General features: G+C 40.2%; 2 protein-coding genes across 4 annotated transcripts in view; one reads left to right on the top strand and one right to left on the bottom strand.

Moving 5' to 3' along the window:
- PIP4P2 (phosphatidylinositol-4,5-bisphosphate 4-phosphatase 2) overlaps positions 1-4201 on the bottom strand; it is a 33289-nt gene extending 29088 nt beyond the window's left edge. For both annotated transcript variants that reach the window (XM_070942138.1, XM_070942136.1), the window contains exon 1: positions 4038-4201. In XM_070942138.1, coding sequence (XP_070798239.1) covers positions 4038-4143 — 106 coding nt within the window. In that variant the 5' untranslated portion in view covers positions 4144-4201. The remainder of the gene's footprint in view (positions 1-4037) is intronic.
- A 7989-nt stretch (positions 4202-12190) lies between these two features.
- OTUD6B (OTU deubiquitinase 6B) lies at positions 12191-23636 on the top strand. 2 transcript variants are annotated; one of them, XM_070942134.1, is made up of 7 exons: positions 12191-12341; positions 15947-16101; positions 17801-17893; positions 20594-20906; positions 21668-21729; positions 22166-22272; positions 23326-23636. In XM_070942134.1, the coding sequence occupies exons 1-7, from the start codon at positions 12191-12193 to the stop codon at positions 23408-23410; spliced, it is 966 nt and encodes a 321-aa protein (XP_070798235.1). In that variant the 3' UTR covers positions 23411-23636. The 2 variants fall into 2 exon arrangements, with proteins under 2 accessions (XP_070798235.1, XP_070798236.1); XM_070942135.1 differs by lacking the exon at positions 12191-12341 and adding an exon at positions 12395-12583 and having other exon boundaries at positions 23326-23635.
- The last annotated feature ends 2083 nt before the right edge of the window (positions 23637-25719 follow it).

Raw genomic sequence — 25719 nt, 5'->3', positions numbered from 1 at the left:
GGACTATGTAATCTTTTCTGCAAATCCCCCTTAACAACTAGCTCATTCTTGAAGGTCAACCCTACATTCCTTCATACTTAAATCACCAAATCTAGTCAGTACTAAGGCTGTATGAAGTTTCATTTCAAATTTTAATTTGAAGGTGATTTGACTGAATAATTTCTTCAATTAAAATGAATCAAATATAGTATGACTCAATTAACTTGAAGGATTTCTGCATGTGCACTGTTTCACTGAACTGAATTTTATCAATCCAGTTTGATGATTTCAACCGATTCTTCAAATAAAATCCCTTATTCAAACCGAACCAATGATTCACACTGTAATCTGCTCAATCCACAAAACCTATTAGTAGGTTTTATTCTCATGGTACCATACCTGCAGCTATCAGCAGGATCTCTAGTTGAACAAAAGAAAGCCTTGAACACGGCTGTTCCTATTACAAGGCAGAATTAATTATATCTACAACGTCATATGAAAAAAGACAATGGGTTGACATTTATTTGTCCATTTCCACACACTGTCATTACAATATTAGCAATCCCATTATTAGTACGCACCAAGATAATGCTGCTGCAATAAAGCAAATGCAAGTTCCAGATAACTAGAAATATTTACAGAAAAAACATGGCATCATGGTTGCAAGATGTTGTCTTGCAAATGAAGGACTCTTAGGTGCTAGAACTTCCTGCAAGAATTCCTACATTTTATTTTAGCAGATTTAAATTATTGCTTTTAATGAATTGTATTGGTCTTAAAAAATATAATCGATCCTGGTCCAAGAAATATGCTTTCTCTGAAGCTGTGCCTTCTAGAATGGGGTCCCCCCATATCCAGATGGCCCAAACTCTGCTATTCTTTAGAAGAGCCATGAAGATCTGGCTCTTCAGGCTTTTGACAAAGAAGAGTGATACTTCTTGTTAGTCATTTATCTTTATTGTTAATCTTTTATTGATTTTATTGTAACTTCTTTGATGATGTGAGCTGTTCGTAGTAGTTGAGAGTTGGACAGCCTACAAGATGATGATGATGATGATGATGATGATGATGATGATGATCCACGATATTGAGAACTATGCATTATAGACCTTGGAAACCAGTTCCAGAAGACATGGATCTGAGTTTTATTAGAAAGAACATCTTCTGTGCTATCAGAGGTTTTACATTCCTGTTTGTATTTTCTTCATTCTTCAAGTTCTACCGTACGCTCAGTTTCTCAAATAATGAACTTTTGCTCTGTAAATATTCCCCAATGGGGATTCATTTTTGTGTTATGACAATAAATAAAAAGCTCTGACCAATAATTAATCATTATCAGCCTTTGCTTCTAGAGAGGTCAGGACATTTTGATCCTTCTTGCCAGGGGAAACACATGGGCAAAGTCACACGGATTGAAATAAGCAAAGGCTTTTTGTAGCTTGCTACTTTCTTTCTGGGCTGTGGAATACATTAAGCCAAGGCAAAAAAAAAAGTTGAAGCAAAACTGTTCACGAAAACCAAAAATGGAGCAACATCAAAGAAGAAGAAAAAGAAATAATCCTCTTAGAGCATTCCAAGATTAAGTAGGCTTCCCTCAAAAGGCTCATGCGGTTTTATATTTCTGGTCTCAATTCCCAATTCCAAGAACAGAAGTACGAAAGCTTCCAGGAGTAAGATATGGCTTCTATCTGTTCTTTTACCTTCCCTTCCCTTCCTTCCTTCTCCTTTTTCTGTTGATCATTCCTGACATGATTAACTCTTCTACAACATGCTCTGCTAAAATGTATTTTACTAATTTGTTGTGTTATAGAATCCCAGAGCATATGGTGAATTTATGATTTGTTGTAAGCAGGTAGTCCTTGACTTACAACTATTTGTTCAGTGACCAAATAGTTACAAAGTTACAACAGCATTGAAAAAACTTACAACCATTGCAGCATCCTTACAGTCAGCTGATCAAAATGTGGGCGCTTGGCAACTGGTATGTGTTTATAATAGTTGTAGCATCCTGGGGTCATGGGATCATCATTCACAACCTTCCCAGAGAGCTTCTGGAAAGCACAGTCAATGGGGGAAGCCGGATTCCCTTAACGGCTGCCTGATTGACTTAACAACCATCTTGCTTAACAATGGGAATTCTGATCCCAACTATAGTTGTAAGTCAAGGACAACAATGAACCCTGGTCATTGGGCTCATGGGTAAATTCAAACTGCTCAGTTTACAACTAACTAATATGGAGGAATCCACTTAAGAGCAAGACACAAAATTCAGTCTCAGCCAGTCTCACCTTCTCTATAAAGGGGCACTGACTAGAGAAGGGAATAGGCATGAGTGTACTGCACTAGCCCCTTATACCCGTAATGGTGAACCTATGGCACGCGTGCCACAGGTGGCATGCAGTGCCCTCTCTGTGGGCACGCGAGCCATCGCCCCAGTTCAGCTCGCCACGCATGAGTGCACACCTCCCACTGGCCACCTGGTCGTTGGGTCTCTGCCACGCATGTAAGGGGGGGTGGGGTGCATGCGTGGGGACCGCACAGCATTGCATTTGAGGGTTCGGGCACATGTGCGTGGATTCACATACACGCACAGACTTTGGGCACTCAGTCCGGAAAAGGCTAGCCATCACTACCCTATACCAGGGGTAGGCAACCTTAAATACTCAAAGAGCCACAAAGGTCCTAACCAGGAGACCTCTGTTCAATTCTGGAGCGGACCAGAAGTTCGGTTCCCCCACCATAGTCTCCTCCTAGCGCGGCGTCCTTTTTCCTCTATCTATCCTAACCGAAAACCCTATCAATTGTGGAGCCGACAGCTGACAGGGAGCCGCAGCAGAGGGATGAAAGAGCCACACAGCCGCAGGTTGCTGACCCCTGCCCTATACCCTTCTATTCCCTATCACTTGTACACACGATCACCAAGTATGATGAATTACTACAGCAACAGCAGCAGAGGACAATCTTGGAAGATAGGAAGCAGACTCCTTTGTACTCTAATGAGTTTTAGGGGCATGTGTGGAGTTTTTTCCTTGGGGAACCCAGGAACCCCCCCACCCCACCCCACCTAGCTGAGAATTGCAATAACGCTGAAACAGCCTGGTTTAGAAAGCTGCTTTACTACAAATACCCCCACGTTAAAAAAAAAAGGCACGCCCCCAACCGTGTGGAGGCCTTTAAACACCCTCTTCATCTTCTCCAGCCCCCCCCCCCGCGAATCCAGCATTTCTGTTTCTTACAGCGCGGATCGCAAAGCAAGCAAACCCCCGCCGCCCCCCCCCCCCCACCCGCTCTCTTCTGTAGTGCCTCGCCAGAAGCCGGGTGGGATTCCACATTGGGGGAAAAAAAGGGGGGGTGCATTATTTACGCACACATACGCCAGTTCTTGCCTACTGCGTACCTGTCCTTGTTTTTTTAAGAGAAGCCCCTGATTCAGCAAAATTGGGGGGGGGGGGAGAGAGAGAGAGAGAGAAGGAGGGGGAGGAGGGAAGCCAGGCAAATGGGAAGAAGACTCAGGAGCCTTGCCTCAAGGACACCGGAGTCCTGTCCGCAGCAAAGGCGTCCCCGCCCCCTTTCAAGCCAATGCCGCCGTCCCCGTCCCCCCCCCCCCACTAGCTCCAAACCTCAATTCATTCCCCCGCCATCAACAAAGCAGGCAGGGAGGCTGGGGAAGGTGTGTGTGGGGGGGGGGGGAAACGAAGAGAGACGCACGCGCACCCCTCCTGCCTCCAAATTCACTCCCCAGCTCGCCCCCAGCCATGAAGTAACACGAAACCCGCCCCCCCCCCCTTGGAGACGCTTCGTTTCCCCTCCCACCCCACATCCCCGGCCCCGAAACAGACCCGCCGAATTCCCCCCCCCTCCCCTCCACTAATTCCCTTTGCCAGCCCGTGCACCCCTCAGGTCTTCTTCTCCTCCTCCCTCCGTCCCTCCCCCACCCCTCGAACTTGGCAGCGATGCCGGGAAAGGGGAGTTTGTGGCCAACGTGCCGGGCAAGGCAGGGGGGGGAAAAAAAAACAAACCCGCGGCATGGAAAAAGAGCTCAGCAGGCTTCGCTTTACCTCTCGGGCTGCTGTCCGGGAAATACGGCGGGGCCGTCGGAGTCAAATTGCCCGACCCGGGCGCTGACAGCAGCGGGGACCGTTCGTCCACCCCGTCCGCAGCCATGGAAGTCTCGCACTAACCCGTTGGGTGGGAGAGAGTGAAGGGAAGAGGCCGACCTGCCTTTCAGCCCCGCTGCGCCAGTGTGCGCGTCGGCAGGCGGCGGAGAACGGAGGAGGGAAGGCGCCGGGCGGAGCGCTGTCCAAAGGGGAGGAGGGCTGGGAAAAAGGCCTGCTCGCCTGCCTGCCTGCCTTGCCTTGCCTTGCCTGCCTGCTTGGAAGGTAGAAGTTAATCAATGAAAGTGGGGGGAGGACTCCGAGGAGGAATTGCTCCTGCCGTGCTTCGACGGCTCGAAGTTGGGAGGTGGGAGGAGGAGGAGGATGCTGTAGTCACTTTAGAGCAGTGTTTCTCAACCTTAGTAGCTTGAAGATGGGTGGACTTCAACTCCCAGAATCCCCCAGCCAGCAGCGCTGGCTGGGGGATTCTGGGAGTTGAAGTCCACTCATCTTCAAGCTTCCAAGGTTGAGAAACACTGTTTTAGAGAAATATAGCCATGGCTCAGTGCCTGCCCGGATCTCGCGACTAGGGAGGGCTCCGGCACGCATTTGCTGGATTGCTTTTCATCAGGAATCACATTATGATGCTCCCTCGCCTAGTCAGCCAGATGTTTAGATGGGGATTTTTATTCACCTATCCCTTTTCTCCTCAAGGACCTGGGATAGGCAGAATGTGGCTGCTTGGTAGTGTTCAAAGTGTGGCCGCTGGTTCCAAGTACAGTTTAGTCCTCGATTTAATACCACGATTGAGCCCGAAATTGACGTTGCTAAGTGAGACATTTGTTAAGTGAGTTTTGCCCCGTTCTGCGACTTTTCTTGGCACCGTTGTTAAATGAATCACTGCGGTTGCCATTGATCTTCGCACAAAGCTTCTGATATTTCTACTGACTTCTGTTATTTCTAAGCATTTGATTATCCAATCATGTGGCAGAGAGTCAAATGCCTTCTTCAAGCTACAGTAGTTGAAGTTGATCTTCCTTCTCCTGCAGTTTTCCAAAATCATCTTTTGTCTCTCTGATGTTTGGGGTATTTCCTTTCTGTTCAGGTGGACAGAGCTTGTTTTCAACTATATACTGTTGGACTGCATCAGATAAATACTAATTAGCAATTTGAAAGTTGTTGGTAAACAGATTATTATTATTATTATGGGTTGGTTACACAGTCAGCCAGATGTGTAGAGAGGATTTGGCATTTTTATTCATCTTTCTTTTCTATTCTGCTTCCTCCAAGTACTACCACATCCACAAGTATTGGAGAGTTTGTAAGCCAATTTTCTGCCTGCTGTTTAACAGTGCAACCGTATAGTGTTCATTTGTTGTTTCAACAGCTTTTGGGAATGATCTTAGTGCTCAATTAGCAATAGCACTTAGACTTATATACCACTTTACAGTGCTTTACAGCCCTCTCTACAGAGTCAGCATATTGCCCCCAACAATTTGGGTCCTCATTTTACCCATCTCAGAAGGTTGGAAGGCTGAGTCAACCTTGAGCCAGGTGAGATTTGAACTGCCAAATTGCAGACAGCCGGCAGGCAGCAGAAGTAGCCTCCAGTACTGCACTCTAACTGCTGTGCCACCAAGAAATTAGGAAACCTTTAGCCCATTTTCAGAAGCGGCTTGTACAATAACCAGCAAGTGTGATAAAGGAAATGCATCTTGGAGTGGTAGAGCTATTTTTCTCTTTCCCACTTTACACTACGCAGCTGCTCAATGGCTGCTTCAGTTCAACTGGTGTACTTTCTGATCCAAGTCTTCAAGCGAGTGATGAACTGGAGATTTGTCCTGTACAGAAAGAGCCTGTTTTGGAAGAACAGATTATCCTGCTGCCCATAGCAGAATGGATGGTCTTGAAGGAAGCAACTGCTAAAGGAACTGAACAGTCATAGTATGTAACAAACATGCAAATATTGATCAAAACAATGCTTTCTCTTAGTAGAAACCAGGCTGTATACAGTTGATAAAAAAACTTGGCATGCAAGCATTTGAGGTTTTTTTTTCACCCAAGTCTATACAAGACTTTGAAGCAAGCAGAAATTTCATCAACATGCTTCAAGATGGCACGATTCAAGCACCATCCCTTATGTTCTTGTACATCATGATACATATACATCAATATAAAAAGGTGTCATGACATTGCAATGCATGTTTTGCCATTTGCCCCGTATCTCTTTCTACTGATGTGAGTCCATTGTAATTATGAATACGTAGCAGGGGTGAAATGTAAAATTTGTTACTATCGGTTCTGTGGGCGTGGCTTGGTGGTGGTGGTGGGGTAATGTGACTGGGTGGGCGTGGCCAACTTTTTTTTTTTAAACTTTTCAGAGCATTTTTTCTAATGCTTTGAAAAGCCTCTGCCGATCAGGCAACTCAGCTGGGATCGTCAGAGACTTTTCAAAGCATTTTTTCTACAACCTCTTCGGCCAAGAGGTTGCAGAAAAAAATGCTTTCAAAAGCCTCTGACGATCCCAGCTGAGCCGCGCGATCATCAGAGGCTTTTTTTTTTTTTTTTACTTTTAAAAGCATTTTTTCGTCGGAAGAGGTTGTAGGAAAAAATGCTTTTAAAAGTAAAAAAAAAAGCCTCTGATGATCGTGCGGCTCAGCTGGGCATGGTGGGGGGGCACAGGGATTTTTGCTACCGGTTCTCCGAACCACCCGCCGCCATCACTACTGGATCGGGCGATATGGTCCAAACCAGGAGCATTTCATCCCTGATACGTAGGTTGCATAGTTTCACTTTCGGTTGTAAAGAAGCCCAGATCAAATAACTTTAAAAGGGTATATATTTTGCCTATTAAAGCAACAAACCAGTCAGAGTTTGGCCATGTGACCAGTTTGGAAGGAGTGAAAACTTTTGCAGTAGATTTCTGCACAAAGGTTTGGACTCCTTAGAGCAGGGGTGTCAAACTCATGCCGTCATGGCAGCATCACGTGACGTATCGGGACTTTTTTCCCCTTCGCTAAACTGGGCGTGGCCAGCGCGTGACGCATCCGGTCCGCAGCCCAGAAGTTTGACAACTACGCCTTAGAGACTAGGTCAGGGATGAGGAACTTAGATTCTTTGGGATACGGCTAACCTACAACTGGCCATAACCATCACCATTGGCTATGCTGGATAGATCATCAGCTAGCAAAAAAAACCAACAACAGCCTTTTAAAACCCTCTCATTGAATTGTATAGTTCTTCAAGTCAGCTAGAATACAAGTAGTCCTCAATTTATGACAACTGGGACTGGAATTTTGGTTGCTAAGTGATGTGTTGATTAAGCAAGTCATATGACCAGACCAATTGTATGACTATTTTTACTGAAGTGGTTGAGCAAATCACTGCATTTGTTAAGTGAATCACACAGGGAAGTGAATCTGGCTTCCCCAATGGACTTTTCTTGTTGGAAGCCAGTTGGGAAGGTCACAGATTTTGATCATGTAATCATGAGATGCTCCAACCTTTGTAAATGAGAGCTGGTTGCCAAGTGTCCAAATTGTGATCATGTGACCACATATAGTGTGAGGCAATGCTGAAATCCAATTTTTTTTTACTATCGGTTCTGTGGACGTGGCAGGAGAAGGATACTGTAAAATCTCCATTCCCACCCCACTCTAGGGGAAGGATATTGCAAAATTCCCATTCCCTCCCCACTCTGGGGCCAGCCAGAGGTGCTATTTGCCAGTTCTCTGAAGTACTCAAAATTTCTGCTAACGGTTTTCCAGAACCTGCTGGATTTCACCCCTGGTGTGAGGGTCATAACTTCAAGGATGGCTTGGGGCATAAGTTACCTTTTCTGAGGTCATTGAACTGCTGTTAAATGAATGGTTATAATTCAAGGGCTACCTGTATCTTGAATAATTATTGGGCTGTTTTTCTTAAGCAAAAATTCTTTATTGGAGTCCCTGGAATTCTTCTGTAGGCAACTGGCCCAAGGCTGTATGGTGGCAAAGGAACTGAAAATGCAAGGGGCAAGAGAGCTCACCTGTCCAAGTTGCAAATGGAAAGAGGTGGCCTTGAACTGTTAAAATGAATGGGACATATACACAAACAGAAAAGCAGGGTGAAGGTGAAGTGGAAGAAGAGTTTGTGTGAATAATTCATTCCACTCTAATAGTCTGTGGATGAATAACCTAAACAACAAAGGAATTGCAAGGAACCTGGGTGGAGAGGCTGTTGGAAAAATGCTGTTGATTGCATTTTGCAATTAATGGGTAAGTGACAACCTTGCCTTTAGGAAAGGGTCAGAATTTATTATGGAAATTCTGGCTCTTTGTGAATTAAAATGATTGGCAGACTAATGGTTTATTGTTATCTCTTTTTCTAAGCAAAACCAATAGAAGATTGAGAAATGATCAGTAAGCAGAGAGTGGAGAAAGAAATCATGGATGATTCACAATTTCTATACAAGGGCTAAAAAAGAAGTAGGTCAATCCACTTAAGTGTTGAAAATTAAAATGGAATGAAAAATGTTACTGATTTGCCTAGCATTTTCATCAAATAGAGCAGTTCAGGGATACATACATATTTAGCCTAAAATACTAAATTACTATATTAACATGAATTTTTGTCCAGATTCTCCTGTTTATAGTCTTAGTTTCATTCCATCCTGTTTCTGCATCACTGTGCAATTTTATTGTGTATAGTCTTCAAATATTGCTTAACGCATTGTAAGCCGCCCTGAGTCTCTGGAGAAGGGCGGCATATAAATCAAATTAAAAACAAACAAACAAAAAAAAATAGACACATTTTGTGATTCTTAATATTATGTGGGATAATTATTCTTAACTCTTTCAGAGTTTCAGAGGCTTATCAGCATTAAAGGTAACCCTGTAAACATCTTCTTGTAGCACAATTATTTTGTTGTGACTGGGTTGACATATACTAAGCGATGACTTGTTAAATTAACCACAATTGGCAAGTTCACACAACACATTAAGTCATAAATCATGGTTTCCAACACTATTGCATATCACCATAATGGCTTGTATAAAATGTCATGCTAAACCAAAAATAAAGAACCTACAAATTCAACTTATTTGTTTCGTGCATATATATTCCATGTCTTTTTAACGGCAACGTTTTCAGGAATCCTTGTGGATGAATTTTAACTGATTTATAGTCTTTGTTGCCAATCAGATCCCCTACTAGATGTTCCTTTCTGATGAACATCTTTAATCGTGGCTGTGAAAAATTGTACAGCAAATAAATCAGTAAAACCTTCAGGGGTACATTTATAAAAAGCTTCCCTCAGTAAGCCATGCTGTGCCATCCACAATGACATCCTGCAGGCTTTTTATTTCATGTACTATCCTGAATGTATGGAACAAAACAGATAAAGCAATCCTTACAGAATTTTAAAAAAGCACAGAAAATATAATGAATTGGCAAGTTCTATTGCCTGGAAAGACCCATATTCTTGTAATTTTTACTCATATGATCAATATTATATCTGGCACTCCTGATGCAGTATTGTTTTCTGAGTCGCTGTCCAACTATCCCAGTTAATTCATATTATATTCTTTATTAAATAAATATCCTATGTACACCACCAATATATATCCCAGCGAACAAACATGTTTTTCAAAATGTGAGGTCAAAGTTTCACTGTACTAAAGACTTATATTAAATATATTTCTTGTCTCGATCTTCTTACAAAGTACTATACAACATAATGTCAAAAATAGAGAAGTTACAAAGAACTTGTCACAACAAAACACATATCTAGTTAAACTCAAGAGTCTGGATAATTATTCATTAGTAATTGTAAACTTTAGCCATTTAATACTGTATGTGCATATCAGGCTTTCCATGTGGCTAACTGTACACTGCAGTACTGCTTGATAAAGAATATCAGTAATATCAGACAAAAAGGAATACATGGGGAAAGGGAAACCATAAATGCTGTGAGAATGTTGCAAAATAGAAAGGTTGCATATATAGATGTTGCAACTGTTGGGTTACAGAGTGCAATTTGTTTAATCTAGGTGGGTTTGGCAAAACAAGAAAGATCATTATTGTCCTATATAAATAATAAACACGTGTGAATGTTGGGTAGGGAAGGGAATTGTTTACATTTATAAAAAAATGGAATCAAAGAACAAGACAAATAGATGAAAAGAGGGAATGAGTGTTGACAAAGATGGATGGATGGATGGATGGATGGGTGGGTGGATGGATTGTAGACTATCTACTAGATAGATATGATAGATCAGAGGTCTCCAGTCTCTGGGCTGCAACCCACTTACTGGGCCTTTAGCCATTCAGAACCAGGGCGTGGAAGTGGTGTGCATGAAAACTGAAAAAGCAGTGGTTGGAGCTGAGATCATCAAAAAGAGAGGTAAGAAGTTTAAAGAATAAAAAGTATAGAAGTTGTTGTATGTCTTATGGCATTGTCCTATTGGTTCATGGGCAAGAGTTTACTATCCTTTTACTGTAGAGAAATGAGTTATTCTGCCATGGCACCATGGAGCAAGGAACAAAGTTTGTCACAGCTATTATACTGCTCTAATTTTCATAATCTCATCCCCTCCACTAGTCTAGGCTTCATATCCCAGTTCTCAGCAATGGCAACACAAGTCACCATTATAACAATCACCTGATAAGCCAATGTTTTGGTAGTTATTGTAAGGATGCATTATATAAACCAGGATAGAAGTTTGTCTGTTTGAAGTATAAATGCTGGCAGGGAGTAAAGCCTAAAGTTCTTTCTCCCCAGGTCCTCACTGCCCCATATCAGAACTATGTCATATCATTCTGACAACAAAGCATAAGATAGCCAGGGTATTATGACATTGTTTTTTTATGGCTGTTCACCGCCCTGAGTCCTTCGGGAGAAGGGCGGTATATAAATAAAATAAAATAAATAAATAAATAAAAATGTCCTGCTATAGCTTTTGGTAGCATTTCCATTATTTATTCTGTATGGCACTTCAGTCATGGCTTTTTAATCCTTCTGTTATTCTTCCTAACTTATTTTTAGATACATGTGAGAACATTCAGTCCTGAGGCTTAAATGTGTTCTCATTGGAAATGTGTACTGGATCTAACACTGCAAACAGTGGATCTAAAAATATTTCTGGGGCTGCTTCTACATTGACTTACATCCCCTATGTAAGTCAACCTATTCACCCAACTCCCCACCCCCATTAAAGCTTGGTATATCCACTCTTATTTCTAATGATTTTAATACATTTCTTGCTATTCATACAATAGAGTTGGGTAACTGTATTGGCTTTGATGTTTAACACATCTGAAGGGCCATAGTCTAGTAATGTTGTCTTAAATTCTTTTTAGAATGTGGATTTGTATTCTTGTTATGAATTTGTATAAATACAAAATTATAGTAAGAATTCTGTTCCTGTTGAGCTCACTAGGATTTTCTTAGGAGATCCATCTAGGATTATAATGCTAAACATTCAAGTTCTATTTATCCTTTTAAAATGCCCATGTTTTAGATTTCTTCACCTGCCTCGCCTTCTAGTTTGGTTCGGAGAAGAAGTATTTTTAAACTCAAATTCAGTAAATCTATTGCCACGTTTACATCTCCTTAATTAAGGAATCTTAATTTGAAGGTGGAGAGCAGAAGCGGTCGAAAAACCACTCGAAGGTGCAATATCTCAAATAGCCATACGGTGGCGCGCCGCCTTAGTCCGAGTGCTTTTTTCTAGCCGCATACGCTCTTTCTTCCTTTCTCGTCATAGACATATAAACTCAAATTAGATTAGACCAGTGGTTTTTTTTTTAAATTGTCAATTTAAGACATGTGGACTTCAACTACCAGCATGCCTGGCTGAGGAATTTGGGGAGTTGAAGTCCAGTTTTATGGATTTTTAGATTTCTTGGTAGACAACTTTCTCTGAAGTGTACCAGTTCCTCCCAAACTTGTGCTGAAGTTTATCCTCCAGCTTAGTAGCTCTAAAAATCCCCCAGCCTCGCTCCTCCCACTTTTCTTATCTCTTTGCACTGCGGCTGGGGTAGGACATTGCGTAGGGGGCGTGTCTTCGGCCGGCCCCGCCCCCTTTTTACCCGCACGTGGGTAGCAGAGCCAGCCGGGCGGTGGTGCTGAATCCGCCATGGACGGGCGCGGGCGAGGCGGCTCAGCCGCGGTGGCGGCGGCGGAGGAGGAGGCGGAGGGAGAAGGAGAAGAAGAGGAGGAGGAGGAGGAGGGCGGCGCGCTGGAGCTGCTGGCCAGGCGGCAGCGGAAGGAGAAGCGGGAGCTGCAGGGTGAGGGCGGCGGCGGAGGCAGAAATCCGGGCAGCGGGAGGAGGATTGCAGAAATAGTCTTTAAAGCTTTGCAGGGGAAACCTGTATCCCGAAGCGAGCTGCTGCGCTTATGTTGGCAAGACACGCTGAGCCAGGATTTGCTCCACCCAGTTTTTTTCAGATTGATAGCCTGCTTTTTTCCAGGGTGGCAACTTCTAAGATGACCGTGGCTGGTTCCCCCAAAACTTAATAGGTTGAATCAGGTTAGTATTTGGGTTTGAGAGACCATAAGGAAGACCATATCGGGGTTAGATAGGGAACACGTCCAGGAAGAAGGCAGGGACACAAACCAGGTAAGGTTGGCAAGATGATGACATGGGTAGGTCAAACCTGGGCACAACGTGAAGGACGTTTTACCTTGTTTCATCCGGTAGCTCAAGTTGGTACATACAGCATTTCCTCTTCAATGTAGGAACAGGTAGGTTGGTACAGTAGGTTGGTCAGGGAGAACAAACAGCCCTGACATCCTGTGGGCTTCCAGGGTTTAGGGGACACATGGTTTGGAGTCCTTCCAGATCTGCCTGACCACATTAATCATAGTATTGCTCTGGCTAAAATCATAATGTGACACGCTAAGCTATAAACCAGAGGTCTTCAAACTTGGCAGCTTTAAGATTTGTGGACTTCAACTCCCAGAATTCTCCAGCCAGCATAGCTATGGAAGTCCACAAGTCTTAAAACTGCCAAGTTTGAAGACCTCTGCTATAAATTAACCATGGGTTGGTTGGTTGGATGCATCATATGGAAAACTGATGTCAGCACTTCAAGCTGCATTTACTCTAGTGCTGACATAAGAAGGAGAAGCAGAGGCGTCTGGAAAGGGACGCTTGACTTTTCACCTACTTATTTTCCCTGGAGATAATATCCCCTAGGAGATGGGATGGGAGGGGGGAAATTCCTTGAGCTGGAGCATTAGATAAGGGGTAGAATGACTTGGAAGATGGGCAATGAGTGCAGGGGAGTGGGGAACGGAAAGGGAGGGTTTGGGGTCTGGAAGTCAGTGTTGGCTTCGATGGAGTCAGATTTAGAATGTCGTGCTTAATAAATAGGAGTTTTTCTTCAAAGACTTTGTTTGAAACGCAATTTATTTGAGACGACCTCGAAACCTGACAACTCAGTTGTAATTGGCTTATTTGTGGCACGTTTGTCACATAAGCAGAGGCACAGAGTTCTGTGTACCAAGGCTAATGAGCTTTTGCGGGTTTCAGCCTCTTCATGAGATGCCTGGAGTGTTGTTATGAGTGAGAATGTGCAGGTGTATACTGTATATGAAGTCTCTGCATTGGGATTTGATACGCCTCAGTGAGGCGCTTTATATCATCTCATAGCTTTTGACATAGTTTGAAAGGACACTTGCAAAATCTGGAAGAAACTTCTGGATGCTTCGGCATGTAGACATCTCGTACGGCACATCTGCAGCCGCAGCCGCAGCTTCCAACAATTGCAAGTGTGAATTGAACCAGCAAGTGACATGGCTGCTTCACTTTTATAAGCAAAAAGTGTGTTGCTGTGCAAAAAAGATTCCTGGGAGGGTGTTTCACCAGAGCATTTGTGAACGTACAATGAGTGTACAACGTATGTGTTGTACATGTATAAACAGATTTACACACAAAGTCCAGGCTCAAAAGGAAATGGTATAGAAGGTCTCAAGTGAGACCATGCGAAAAACAGCAGAAATGCATTGATTATAGCATCATCCTAATAACTAATACCTGTAATGGATAAATGTAACAGAAACAAATGTTTTGATAAAAATCTTAATGTAAGATTTAAGGACAATATTCAAAAGCCAGTAGACCCTTTCAGATTTTCTGGGTACAAATGGAAATAGCCATTTTTGGCTCTAGGACTCCAAATCTAAATTGCAGTGTGAAATAGTTAAACTCTATTTTAATGTAGAAAATATTTAAATCATGAAATATTACTAATTGCTTTAAAGGTATTTTGAGCGTTTTTTTAAAAAATAGCATCCTAAATTAACTTGATGCTGTCAGAACTGCAATTACAAGCATTTTCTTGAGCTATTGCACTAATATGATAGGACTAAAATAATAGAAACTCATGTTGTTGCATCATCAATTATTCTGCATTGTCCCATACAGCTTGCTTCCATGCATGGCAAGGGAGAGAATGATGGCAGTGTTGCTGCTGTATGAGCTTTCTTGCTGTCAGGAGAACATAAGAAGCTGTCCTAAGATGCAGTACTTGGAGCAAAAGTGACACCTTTAGTTTAGTTTTGATTAATCAGATTTTCCATATAATATTTTAAAAACAATCTTTTGAATAGAATATGGTTTTGAAAATCCTTATATTTATATGCATACCACTGTTTGTAGGAACCATGAGCTAAGTATTTTGCAATATTCAAAAGTACGTACTGTGTTTCCCCAAAAACAAGACTCTGTCTTATATTTTTTTGAATCCCGAAATAAGCGCTTGGCCTTATTTTCGGGGAGGTCTTATTTTGGGCTACATGGAGCAAGTTGGGGCTCCTCTTGCCGCCTTACCTGATTTCCAGCTTGCGTTTAAATATTTTTGGGGAGGGCTTATTTTTGGGGGAGGCTTATTTTAGGGCATGCGCTCAAAAGCCCAATTGAGCTTATTATCAGGGAATATCTTATTTTTGGGGAAACAGGGTAATTTGAATTTTATTCTGTGGAATAAATTAGGAGGCCTGCATTGCTCAATAAATAAATAACCATTTCTGTATATACATATACCGCTCAAACTCAAATTTTAAAATAAGTAGGGGAATTACAAAAACTAGGAATAATACAAATTGTCGAAAAAATGTAATATTTTATTTAGAACAAGATGTTACTTCTAATAGCAGCCCTTTTGATTTTACAATTTTCTGTTGATTATGCACTATTAAGTCATGTCAAGTCTTAGCAACCACATACCGGTAGATGGATTTCATTATCAATGAATTGACAGACACCAGCCTGGTCCTTCATGGCTTCCAATGTTGCTGTAATTGAATCCATCTAACATGCTACTATCTCTTCTCTTTCTTTCTAATTTAGTTGCAAGTTTAGTAGCAAAAGCAACTGTTGTAGCCAAAGTTACAGTTTTGTCTTTATAGGACAGGCAGAAAGAATCCAGATCAAGTCTTGCATGACCCACAACTACATGGACTTACAGTATCACATGTGGCATATTTATTCACAAAAAAATAAATTATTTCCCATCAAAACACAGGCACCTCAAACTAATGAGCCAAATTGTGTTCTGACTACATAACTGCAGAGCTACATAATTCAGTCTACTTTTAATTTTGCATGTCAATTTTCTTTTGATTTTTGAAAAGTAAGCGTTTTGGGGTCAGTGTGGATTAAATTTCATTTAATGTTTTGAATTGTGTTAGTAGGAGGTAATATAGTACTAAGACAATAAGATAATTTTTCATTCCTTTGGGAGGATGTTTTCTGAAATTCAATTACTGCAATTTTATTTGATTTAATATGCATGTATAAGATAGTTATTTTGCTAAACTGAAATCATGAATAATGACAAGAATAATTTAAGATGCTTTTCATTTATCTCACCTGTTTTTGCTTCTGTAGCCAAAATCCAAGGAATGAAAAATACTGTTCCAAAGAATGATAAAAAGAGAAGAAAACAGCTGCTGGATGATGTTGCCAAGATGGAGTCTGAATTGGAAGAGAAGCACAAAGAGGAACTAAAGAAGTTAAAAGAAACATTACCTGAACAGAATAAAGTATGTGCTCCATTTATTTTTGAGTTCTCTTGAGTTTGTTGTATTTCTAGTTACTAAAAATGCCTTGTGTTTTTAAAGTAAATATTGCTAAGGACTTTTTCCATTCTGAAAATTGTTGTGTTTTGAACTTGTTTGTGGGCAACTTGTTTTAAGTAAAACAAATGAGCAATCACCGGGAAATATAGTTGGACACTTTGCAGTGATTTTCTATAAAATTTAAATGAGTTTGGGGGAATAAGGTAATTTTTGTGGAAGAGTGGTCGTATAGCTCTAGAACTCCAAGATGGAACCTCAAGGTTAGACGGAAGCAACTGTTGTTAGTAAAACATTCTTTCTCTCTAACTGAAAGAGAATGAGAGAATTGGCCATTGCAAGAAGGCAGAAAGAGATTCGGAGAAGGCCTGCACACGGAATCAGGAAGAAGCCTGGCAGAGCCAGCTACTACCTCACATAAGGCCAGGCTGGGTGCACTTTGTCAGCTTTAGGAGGAAGGAAACTGGGGCAGGAGAGCTGGGGCAGTAGGGCCGGCTGAGTCCAGAGCAATGGGGCCTTTGTGCTGTAGCACTGGGGTGGCTGGCTGTGGCATGGGGTTTGAGGTGGCACTCAACGACAGTGGCAGTGCTGGTGGTACTCAGACTGAAGTATGAGAGCACTGGCAGCTGGTTTAGACTTGAAGGACACGTGTATCTAGCATCACCACTGCCTAGAAGTGCCACTGCTCAGGGCAGCTAAAAGGGCATAGATGGGTAGGAGCAGGGGTGAAATCCAGCAGGTTCTGACAGGTTCTGAAGAACCGGTAGCGGAAATTTTGAGCAGTTCAGAGAACTGGCAAATAGCACCTTTGGCTGGCCCCAAAGTTCGGTGGGAATGGAGATTTTGCAATATCCTTCTCCCAGGAGTGGAGAGGGAATGGGGGTTTTGCAGTATCCTTCCCCTGGAGTGGGGTGGGAATGGAGATTTTGCAGTATCCTTCCCCTGCCATGCCCACAAAGCCACACCACGCCCACCAAGCCACGCCCACAGAACTGGTAGTAAAAAAAAATAGATTTCACCACTGGGTGGGAATTAGGGGGTGGGGGATTGAAGAGGAGGCAGTCCCTTATTTTATTGAGTCTCAGAGCTGGTTGGGCTCAAAGCAAGAATGGTTGGATCAGGGTGGATCCTTTACTAACCACTGATGGGATTCAGTCAAGCATGGCAACGGATTGCTGGGACTTCTGTTGCTAAGTGATGCAGTTATGTGACATTGTATTTTACGATTGCATCGTTTAACAACAGAAGTTGCAATCCCAATTACTGTTGTAACCTGAGGACAACCTATATTTATTAACCTTGGGATTATAGTTTTTCTTCTGATTTTAGTAGGAACTTGTTGCTGCAGGTTGGGAACGGGTGCATCAGAAATGTAAAACTTGTCTATTTCATTCTTATCCCAAATATAATGGGATTTAATAGAATTTCTGATAGATAGGGTTCTCTGGTGGGCCACTTACCAGAAAAGGAAAACGTCTCTCAAACTAACTAGGAAGTAGAATTAGCACAGAATCATGTAAAAGAGAACGATGGCTGCAGTAGAAAGGATGTGAAATATCAGGAGACAGTGAAGATTATGAAACTTTAAACATAGCTTCTGTTAAAATTGAAGGGCTATAAGAAATTCTTTGTGAAATATTTTAAGGAATTTTTATTTATTATTTAGGAATATCTGGCAAGTCTAAATATTGCAAAACTGGAGATTGAGAGCAGAGAACAGACCCAGCCTGCTAGAATATCAAAAGCACAGAAGAGGCGGGTAAGATTATTTCAGTGTTAATTCATTAGACTGTGAGTAAGTTTTACAACCAAATGCAAGGTGTAATCTTTAATGTGGTATCTATGGGATGATTCTAGAACCTGATTCCAGTCCCAAGGGTCAATAGAAGTCATAATCGGAATATTTTGGGCAGAGAAGGATCAGACATGCACTATGCACACTCATCCATCAGATGAGATGCTGTGTGAGGCACCGGATTTTCAAAAATACTTTCTCAGTTTGCAAGCCAAATTATTTCTCTTTTAGGAATAAGGGCTGCCTCCTTCCATATTATTCCGTCCGGATTATTCTGCAAGACACTGAATTCATGTTGAGACAAATATGTAATGGTTTCCCCAGATCTGTTTGCATTGTTTCACAATTAAAGGGAAAAATAATATGCACAGAAATAATTACCAGTAGGTAAAATTATGTGTGGTTTTGCCTGCATTTGTCCATCTGAAATTCAGATAGTCCTTGACTTACAACCATTTGTTTAAGAACCGTTCAAACTTGCAATGGACTGAAAAAAGTGATATACAATCAGTCCTCCCACTTAATGACTATTGTAGCATCCCTATAATCACGGGAACAAAATCTGGGTGCTTGGCAATCAGCATGCATTTACGACAGTTGCAGTATTGTGGGGTCATGTGAATGCCACTTGCAATAGCAATAGCACTTAGACTTATATATCACTTTACAGTGATCTTTACAGCCCTCTCTAAATGGATTACAGAGTCAGCATATTGTCCCCAACAATCTGGGTCCCCATTATACCGACCTCGGAAGGATGGAAGGCTGAGTCAACCTTGAGCCGGGTGAGAATCGAACTGCCAAACTGCTGGCACCGGCTGATAGCAGAAGTAGACTGCAGTACTTCACTCTAACCACTGCGCCACCACAGCTTTGCAACTTTCAAAGCCAAGCAAAGCCAATAGGGCAAGACAGATTTGCTTAAGGACCACACGATTCACACAACTGCAGTGATTCACTGAATAATTATGGCAAAAACTCCTAAAATGAGGTGCAACTCACTTTACAGCCATTTTATTTAGCAATGGAAATTCTGGTCCCAATTGTGGTAGAAAGTTGAGGACTACTTGTAAAATAGATACTTTCCAATCTACAACTGCCATATTTGAGGGTTAGAGGTATGTGGGCAAGGATCTACTTTTTCCTATTCTTCCCATTATGCTGTCCCTCGTTTTATTCCAGATTATTTTCTATGCCTCCAGAGAGCAGTCTAGAGACTGTAGGATGAAGGAGAGATTCCTTCAATTCCAAAGGCATATTTTTGTTAAACATGATTCTGGATTCTATCAAATGTTTCCAATTTTTTTTCATAAGAGAACTACTTATAACAGAACTGCCAAAATCTGATAGCTTAATTTCTACAGCACTCTGCTTGTACTTTACTGGTGACAAACATACTAGTTTGCCAAATAAATGCCACTGATTAATAAAAAAAGATAAGATTGTTATGAAACATATTTAACAGAACACATATCATTAAAATCCTTCTGGAAATTGTATTTTAAATGCTGTGAAATATTATTCTGAGATGAATAGCAAAGGATAAATCTTCAGGCAAGCTGGTTTTGCTCTTCAGTTCAGCAAGCTGGACTTGAAAGCATATGACTGTCTTTTATTTGAATGTTTCTTTTGAAAAGCAGACTGTGTGCAACTGAAATGTCTTGATAAAAGGTCTGTACAGTATTGAGCATACGATATTATGACTTAGTATTTTGCTTATTTTATTCAACTCTTGTTAGCCAAACTGAATCCATATATTACTAAAACTCTTGTTGTCATGACCTTTAACTGGGGCAGTACATCATAGGGTAGGGGTCAGCAACCTGTGGCTTGGAGCCGCATGTGGCTCTTTCACCCCTCTGCTGCGGCTCCCTGTCACTCAAAATATGCATCACAATGTGCATAATGTGCACGCAATTTATTGAGCTTTTCAACCTCTGGTAGGCTAACCATAAATAAATCCAAGAAAAGAAAAGTTTCAGAAGAAAACAGAACATTTAATTCAACTACATATGCTAGTTTTGTGGCCACTCAAGAAATAGCCACAGGAAGGGTTTTGTGGCTCCCGGTGTTTTCTTTTCTGTGGGAAATGGGTCCAAATGACTCTTTGAGTGTTTAAGGTTGCAGACCCCTGTCATAGGGCAACAGTTTTTGAACTAAGGTACCTTAGATGAACTAACATTCAGAATGTGTCAAAATCTGGAAGCCATGACTCCTGAGGGAATGAATTTTGGGAAAGTTATGGCTGCTTTAGTGCTGCTGGCTGACACTAATCCTCATTCTCAACATTCTGTGACAGTTTCCAAGCCAGTCTTGCAATCCATCACTCTCTCCCCACCCAGCAGCAGTCACTTTTCTTCCTGCAAAGAGAGGGAAGGAGGGAAGGAAGGAGGGTTGGTTTTCCTTGCTCCCTGCCATATTCCACAAGGAAACTCAATGGGGAAGCCAGCAGGAAGTCAGAAGTTGCTCTTGCTTTTTGGCCTTCCCTTAGCTATTCTATTTCTCTGTTTAGGTAAGGAAATATCTCTAAAACGATGACTCAACAGGGTACAAGTTGTCTAATATAATATCATAAACACCCGAGAAGGTTAAACTCTATAGGCTGTATTAAAATATGACATGGACTAATGTAAAACTGCAGTGTTTTGCTGTGTTTCATCACAGGATAAAAAAGCAGCCCTGGAAAAGGAAAGAGAAGAAAGAATAGCAGAAGCTGAGATAGAAAATTTAACAGGTGCTAGGCACCTTGAAAGCCAGAAACTTGCAAACATTTTAGCCTTAAGGCAATTGGAAATTAAGCAAATCCCATCTGATGGTCATTGCCTGTATAGAGCTATTGAAGATCAGCTCAAAGAGCAACAAAACTTGTGGACAGTTTCAACACTCAGAAGTCAGACTGCAGAGTATATGGGAAGTCACGTGGATGACTTTCTCCCATTTCTGACAAACCCAAATACAGGAGACTTGTATAGCCAAGGTAAGTAAAGGTCTCCTAATTACAAAATAACAGCTTAAAAAATGGCATTACAGAGAATATTAGTTTCAGTATGTTTCAGATACTTAGCTGTGTTATATAATCTGCACAGCAGCATTTTTCAAAATTGGCAACTTTAAGATGTGTAGACGTCAACTTCCAGAATTCCCCAGCCAGCATACAACTACCTGTTATAAATACGCAGCCCACTTTTCTGTTTTACTATGTTTATTGATGTTCTTCCTCTCTGTCTTTTTCTGTCACATTCATACAAATATGTATGCATATATACACACCCAGCATCTTTAGGGTAGAGGTAAATGAATCAATCTGTGTAAAATATTAAAAAACAAACATTTACAGTCTTAAGTAAAAACAAATCTCAGCATGCCTTATCTTTGTTCATAACCAAAAATGGTAAAAATTATCTCTGTAGTACTTTTTCTGAACCATATTTATGAAGTAGGGAAACGTCTCATAATATGAAAACTTATTAATTAGGCACAATAAAATTTTACTATTAAACTTTTAACAAATTAAACCTTTTCTTTTTTTCTGTTTCATACCTTTGTCATCATTATCTGTTTTGTCTTTTTGAGAGAGATAGTGTATATAAATCTTCAATTTTTCTTTTCCTTTGTGTTTTATTTTGCAAGTGTTTATATTCTACAAGCTTCCTTTTGCCATTCTATTTGTTATTTTTAGATTATTATCCCCCCCCCATTTTTATGTTTTTAAAAATGTGATGCTTTTTTTTCCTGCAGAGGAATTTGAAAAATACTGTTCCGATATAGCAAACACTGCTTCATGGGGTGGTCAGTTAGAAGTAAGTATGACATGCTGTACTTTCTTATTAAATATTTATGATATTATAGGAGAATGCTTTCTGTGTTATAGAAAGCACTAGTGAGTTGAATTTCTTCTCCAGGAGAGGAAGACCTACAGTTTTTAGAATTTTCCAAGATCTTTAAAAGAAATAGGGAAAATTGTTAGGCAGTGAGGATTGTGGTGAAAATAAAGAGCATTTTTTCATATTGTTTCACAGAGAATTTTTGGAAACATATGTCATGTTTAGATGTTTGCTGAGGCTCTTACTAATAATACAGGTAGTCTTTAGTTAAAGATGTAATTTGGATGTTTAAATATGTGGAGCTAGTAGAATTATGCATCGTGTATGCTTTTGTAGAAAAATCATTTGTAGAGATACAGAAGTGAAAAAGATAAGATTTAAATGTAAATTAACATGTAATTTTGCTTTACAGCTAAGAGCTTTATCACATATCTTGCAAACACCAATTGAAGTAATTCAGATGGATTCCCCTCCTATTATTGTTGGTGAAGAATACAGTAGGAAACCACTAATACTTGTGTGAGTATAATATGTTAAATGTTGAACTTCAAAACAATTTTTGTTTGGTTGCTTTACACTTGAAATACAATTTGCTTTATACTTGAAATACAATTAAGAAATGAACTACAAATTATAAAACCACATAGCTCTAATTTGGCACCTTTTTCATAGTTTAGAAACACATTCTTCTTCTTCTTGTGCCATATCCGTCATCGGACGTTGGCGATCATGTTGGCAATCCTATTTTAGAAACACATGCAGAAGTTTAATATTGGCCTTCAAACTTGCGATCACTGTGATCACCAACTTCATTATATTTTTGATAATATTATAAAGTAACAGAAATCGGTGGTTGCTACCTGTTTTCTTAAAAAAAATAAAATAAAATAAAAACCCACTCCAAGAATAAAAGTGTCTACTTTCTTATAGAAAATGAACTCAGTTTAAGAGAATATTGATTTAAGCAATGTCTTTCAGTTTGTGTAGTAATAACCTTCAGTGACGAAAACTGAATTTTCTCATTCTATTAACTTACTCTTAAAGTGAACTTTTTTATTTAAGATATTTGTATGACCACCAATAAAAGGGATGTGGTGGCTCAGTGGCTATGACCCTGAGCTTGTCGATTGAAAGGTCAACAGTTTAGCGGTTTGAATCCCTAGTGCTGTGTAACAGGGTGAGCTCCCAGCTTCTGCCAACCTAGCAGTTCAAAAGCATGTAAAAAATGGAAGTAGAAAAATAGGGACCACCTTTGGTGGGAAGGTAACAGCGTTCCATGTGCCTTTGGCATTTAGTCATGCTGGCCACATGACCACGGAGATGGTCTGAAGACAGCTCTGGCTCTTTGGCTTTGAAACGGAGATGAGCACCGCCCCCTAGAGTTGGGAACGACTACCACATATGTGCGAGGGGAACCTTTACCTTTACCTATGACCCCCATATCTTAGAATGCAACTTTGGGCAGCCATACAATCTTTTGAATAAATAATGTGGTAACTTATATCAAGTGTGCATGTGCTGTTTTAATTTGGTGGAAGTCTTTATATTTTTCATATATGTTTTTCTTATTAGGTACATGAGACATGCGTACGGATTAGGTGAACATTACAATTCTGTAAAAACTCTTTTGGACAACACTGCAGAAAATGAAAGCTAATATACAGTTCATCAGAAGACATGAATGATGGCTACAATTTTACTAAGTGTCTCTATATAGGTCTTAAAACGAATTCTCAATTCTTTAATAAGGCATACAGGGTTATACAAATACACACATATATGGTATGTGTGTCTGTATATATGAGATCTGTTATCAGCACTACTCCGTTTAAATCATGTTTTTTTTTAAAAATTCTGCCGTGTTTCTAATGTATCTCATAATAAATTGTGGGTTTTACTTCCTTTGTTTGTTCTACTTCTTTTATTTTAACAGGAAAGCCAGTGTACACAATACATACATGCAATATTGCATTGCGGTTCAGTTGTTATGGACACCAATCATAAAATAATTATAAAAACCCCTGACATATAGATCATCTGAAATTGCTATGCTGTTATAATACTTTTCAAGGTGATTTGTTCTGAGTATTGAATCCCCTTTACTGAAACACTCATATTGTTTTTATTTTGGGTTGTGGCAGAAGAGTACCTGATTCTGAAATGCAAAAACCTCCATCTCTGATCATTAAAGTATAGGAAGCAGTCTTACCATATTGATTCCTCTAGCTCAGTTTACAGTAATAGTAATCAGTATAAAGAGATACTTTGCCAACCCACCTTGGAATTGCCAGGAACCTTTCGCAGGCAAAGCACGTTTTTCCAATAAATTAAAATATTTCCTTTTCAGAGTAGAACTTTTACTTTTCAAGGCTGTTGAACTGATCTTTCTTAGTTAACAGGATAATCCTTTCCTTATGCAACATGTCAATAGAATATCTGCAGAGACTCGTTGTGCTAGTATTTATTTTAGATAGGTGTTAAAAAAACCTGGTATATTGAATGCTGTCCAGTTTAAAATGAAATAGTGCCTCCACCTGGGTATTTTACTTATCCCATTATTTTGAAAACGGGAAGAGTGGATTGCTATAGATTACATATCGCCACATATATCCCACAATAATATATTTCAAGAAATGAAACAATTTCCCTTGTAAAGCATGATTTATGAATATACTATGATCCTGCAGGCCATTTCATATCTGAGGTAATAATGACAGTATATAAAACTTCACTTAAATTATTTTCATCTCTTTCATTGAGATGTGCTGCTTTATACATCATTTAAAATATTCTTATAATTAAAATTGTTCATAATAAGTCTGTCTTTCATAATGAATACTTTTTTGATCACTCATATATTGTACCTAATATGTGCATTTAATACCCAAGGAATAGATAGATTTTTATTTGTGATCTATTGTGAGTTTATATAGGTACACTGTTTGCTGATAAAAACAAAAAACCCTTAATTTTTGAAAGAGGTTTCTGTCTGAATTTCTTGGGGGGAAAAGGAACAATTACTATTACTGTGATAAATATTACTGGCATCTGAAAAATGAAAAACTGTATAACTGAAAACATAACTACTATGGTGGTAATTTTACCTTGAACCTTATTTCCATTTCCCTCCATTTGACCAGTGTAAACTGTGCTTCCTGCAGTATTTAATGAAAGTTCAAGTGGTCTTCAGAACTGATCGATATTTAGAAACAGACTTTTTTTTTTTTGCTATGAGTATTATTTCTTAAATGTTGTATGTCCTTTCCTCTTGACCTCTGTATTGTCCATTTGGGAATGGCCCCCTTCAAGCTATTTTGTCAGGTTATATACTGTGGTCACTGTTTGTGTGAATGTATTTAATGCTGCAGTGAAGTATTTTGTAAAGGCCCAAAGTTCACTAATTTTATTTATTTATTTATTTATTTTAATTAACTAATTAACTTTAGTATTACAACGTACAAATCACTGAAGGCAAGAGATGATTAGATTTTTATTCCATCTTTATATTTGGTCAAATCATTATGGGGAACATAACCTAATACCTCTGCACTTCCTATTTTCCCACAACAGCCACCTTGTGAGGTGGGTCAGACTGAAGGAGTGTGACTAGGCCAAAGTCACCCCGCCAGTTTTCATGCCTGAGTGACCTAGAATTAAGTTTCCAGGCCAGCATTTTCAACACCCCACTAAATTGGGATGCTGAAATGACGCTGATATTTATAAAGCAACGTCTCCTTTAAGACCAGTTCTTCCAAGATGTAACCAGCAAAACTCTTACTTGGTTCTCTAAATTGGCCAAGATCACGCTTGAATTTATTTGCACGGGGATGCTAACATAAGTCAATTCTGTAATACTCCATAGCTGTGGTTCAGAAAATAATCTGATACGTTTTAACACCATTATTTATCATAGATGTATTTATCTCCTTGAATTCTGACCAGACCTTCCAAGGTTATCAAGCGAGG

This window comes from Pituophis catenifer, unplaced genomic scaffold (genome assembly GCF_029215685.1).
Source record: "Pituophis catenifer annectens isolate HBS135680 unplaced genomic scaffold, rPitCat1.0.hap2 SCAF_3, whole genome shotgun sequence".
Classification (NCBI taxonomy): domain Eukaryota; kingdom Metazoa; phylum Chordata; class Lepidosauria; order Squamata; family Colubridae; genus Pituophis; species Pituophis catenifer.
The sequence above is the reverse complement of the archived record's forward strand: the minus strand, read 5'-3'. Positions and strand labels throughout refer to the sequence as shown.

What these genes read in the sequence shown, in the direction of transcription:
- OTUD6B (XM_070942134.1), top strand. Translation starts at nt 12,191, where the DNA reads ATGGACGGGCGCGGGCGAGGCGGCTCAGCCGCGGTGGCGGCGGCGGAG. An exon ending in CATTACCTGAACAGAATAAA is followed by an intron (nt 16,102 to 17,800) that starts GTATGTGCTCCA and finishes TTTATTATTTAG; the next exon opens with GAATATCTGGCAAGTCTAAA. An exon ending in AGGAAACCACTAATACTTGT is followed by an intron (nt 22,273 to 23,325) that starts GTGAGTATAATA and finishes TTTTCTTATTAG; the next exon opens with GTACATGAGACATGCGTACG.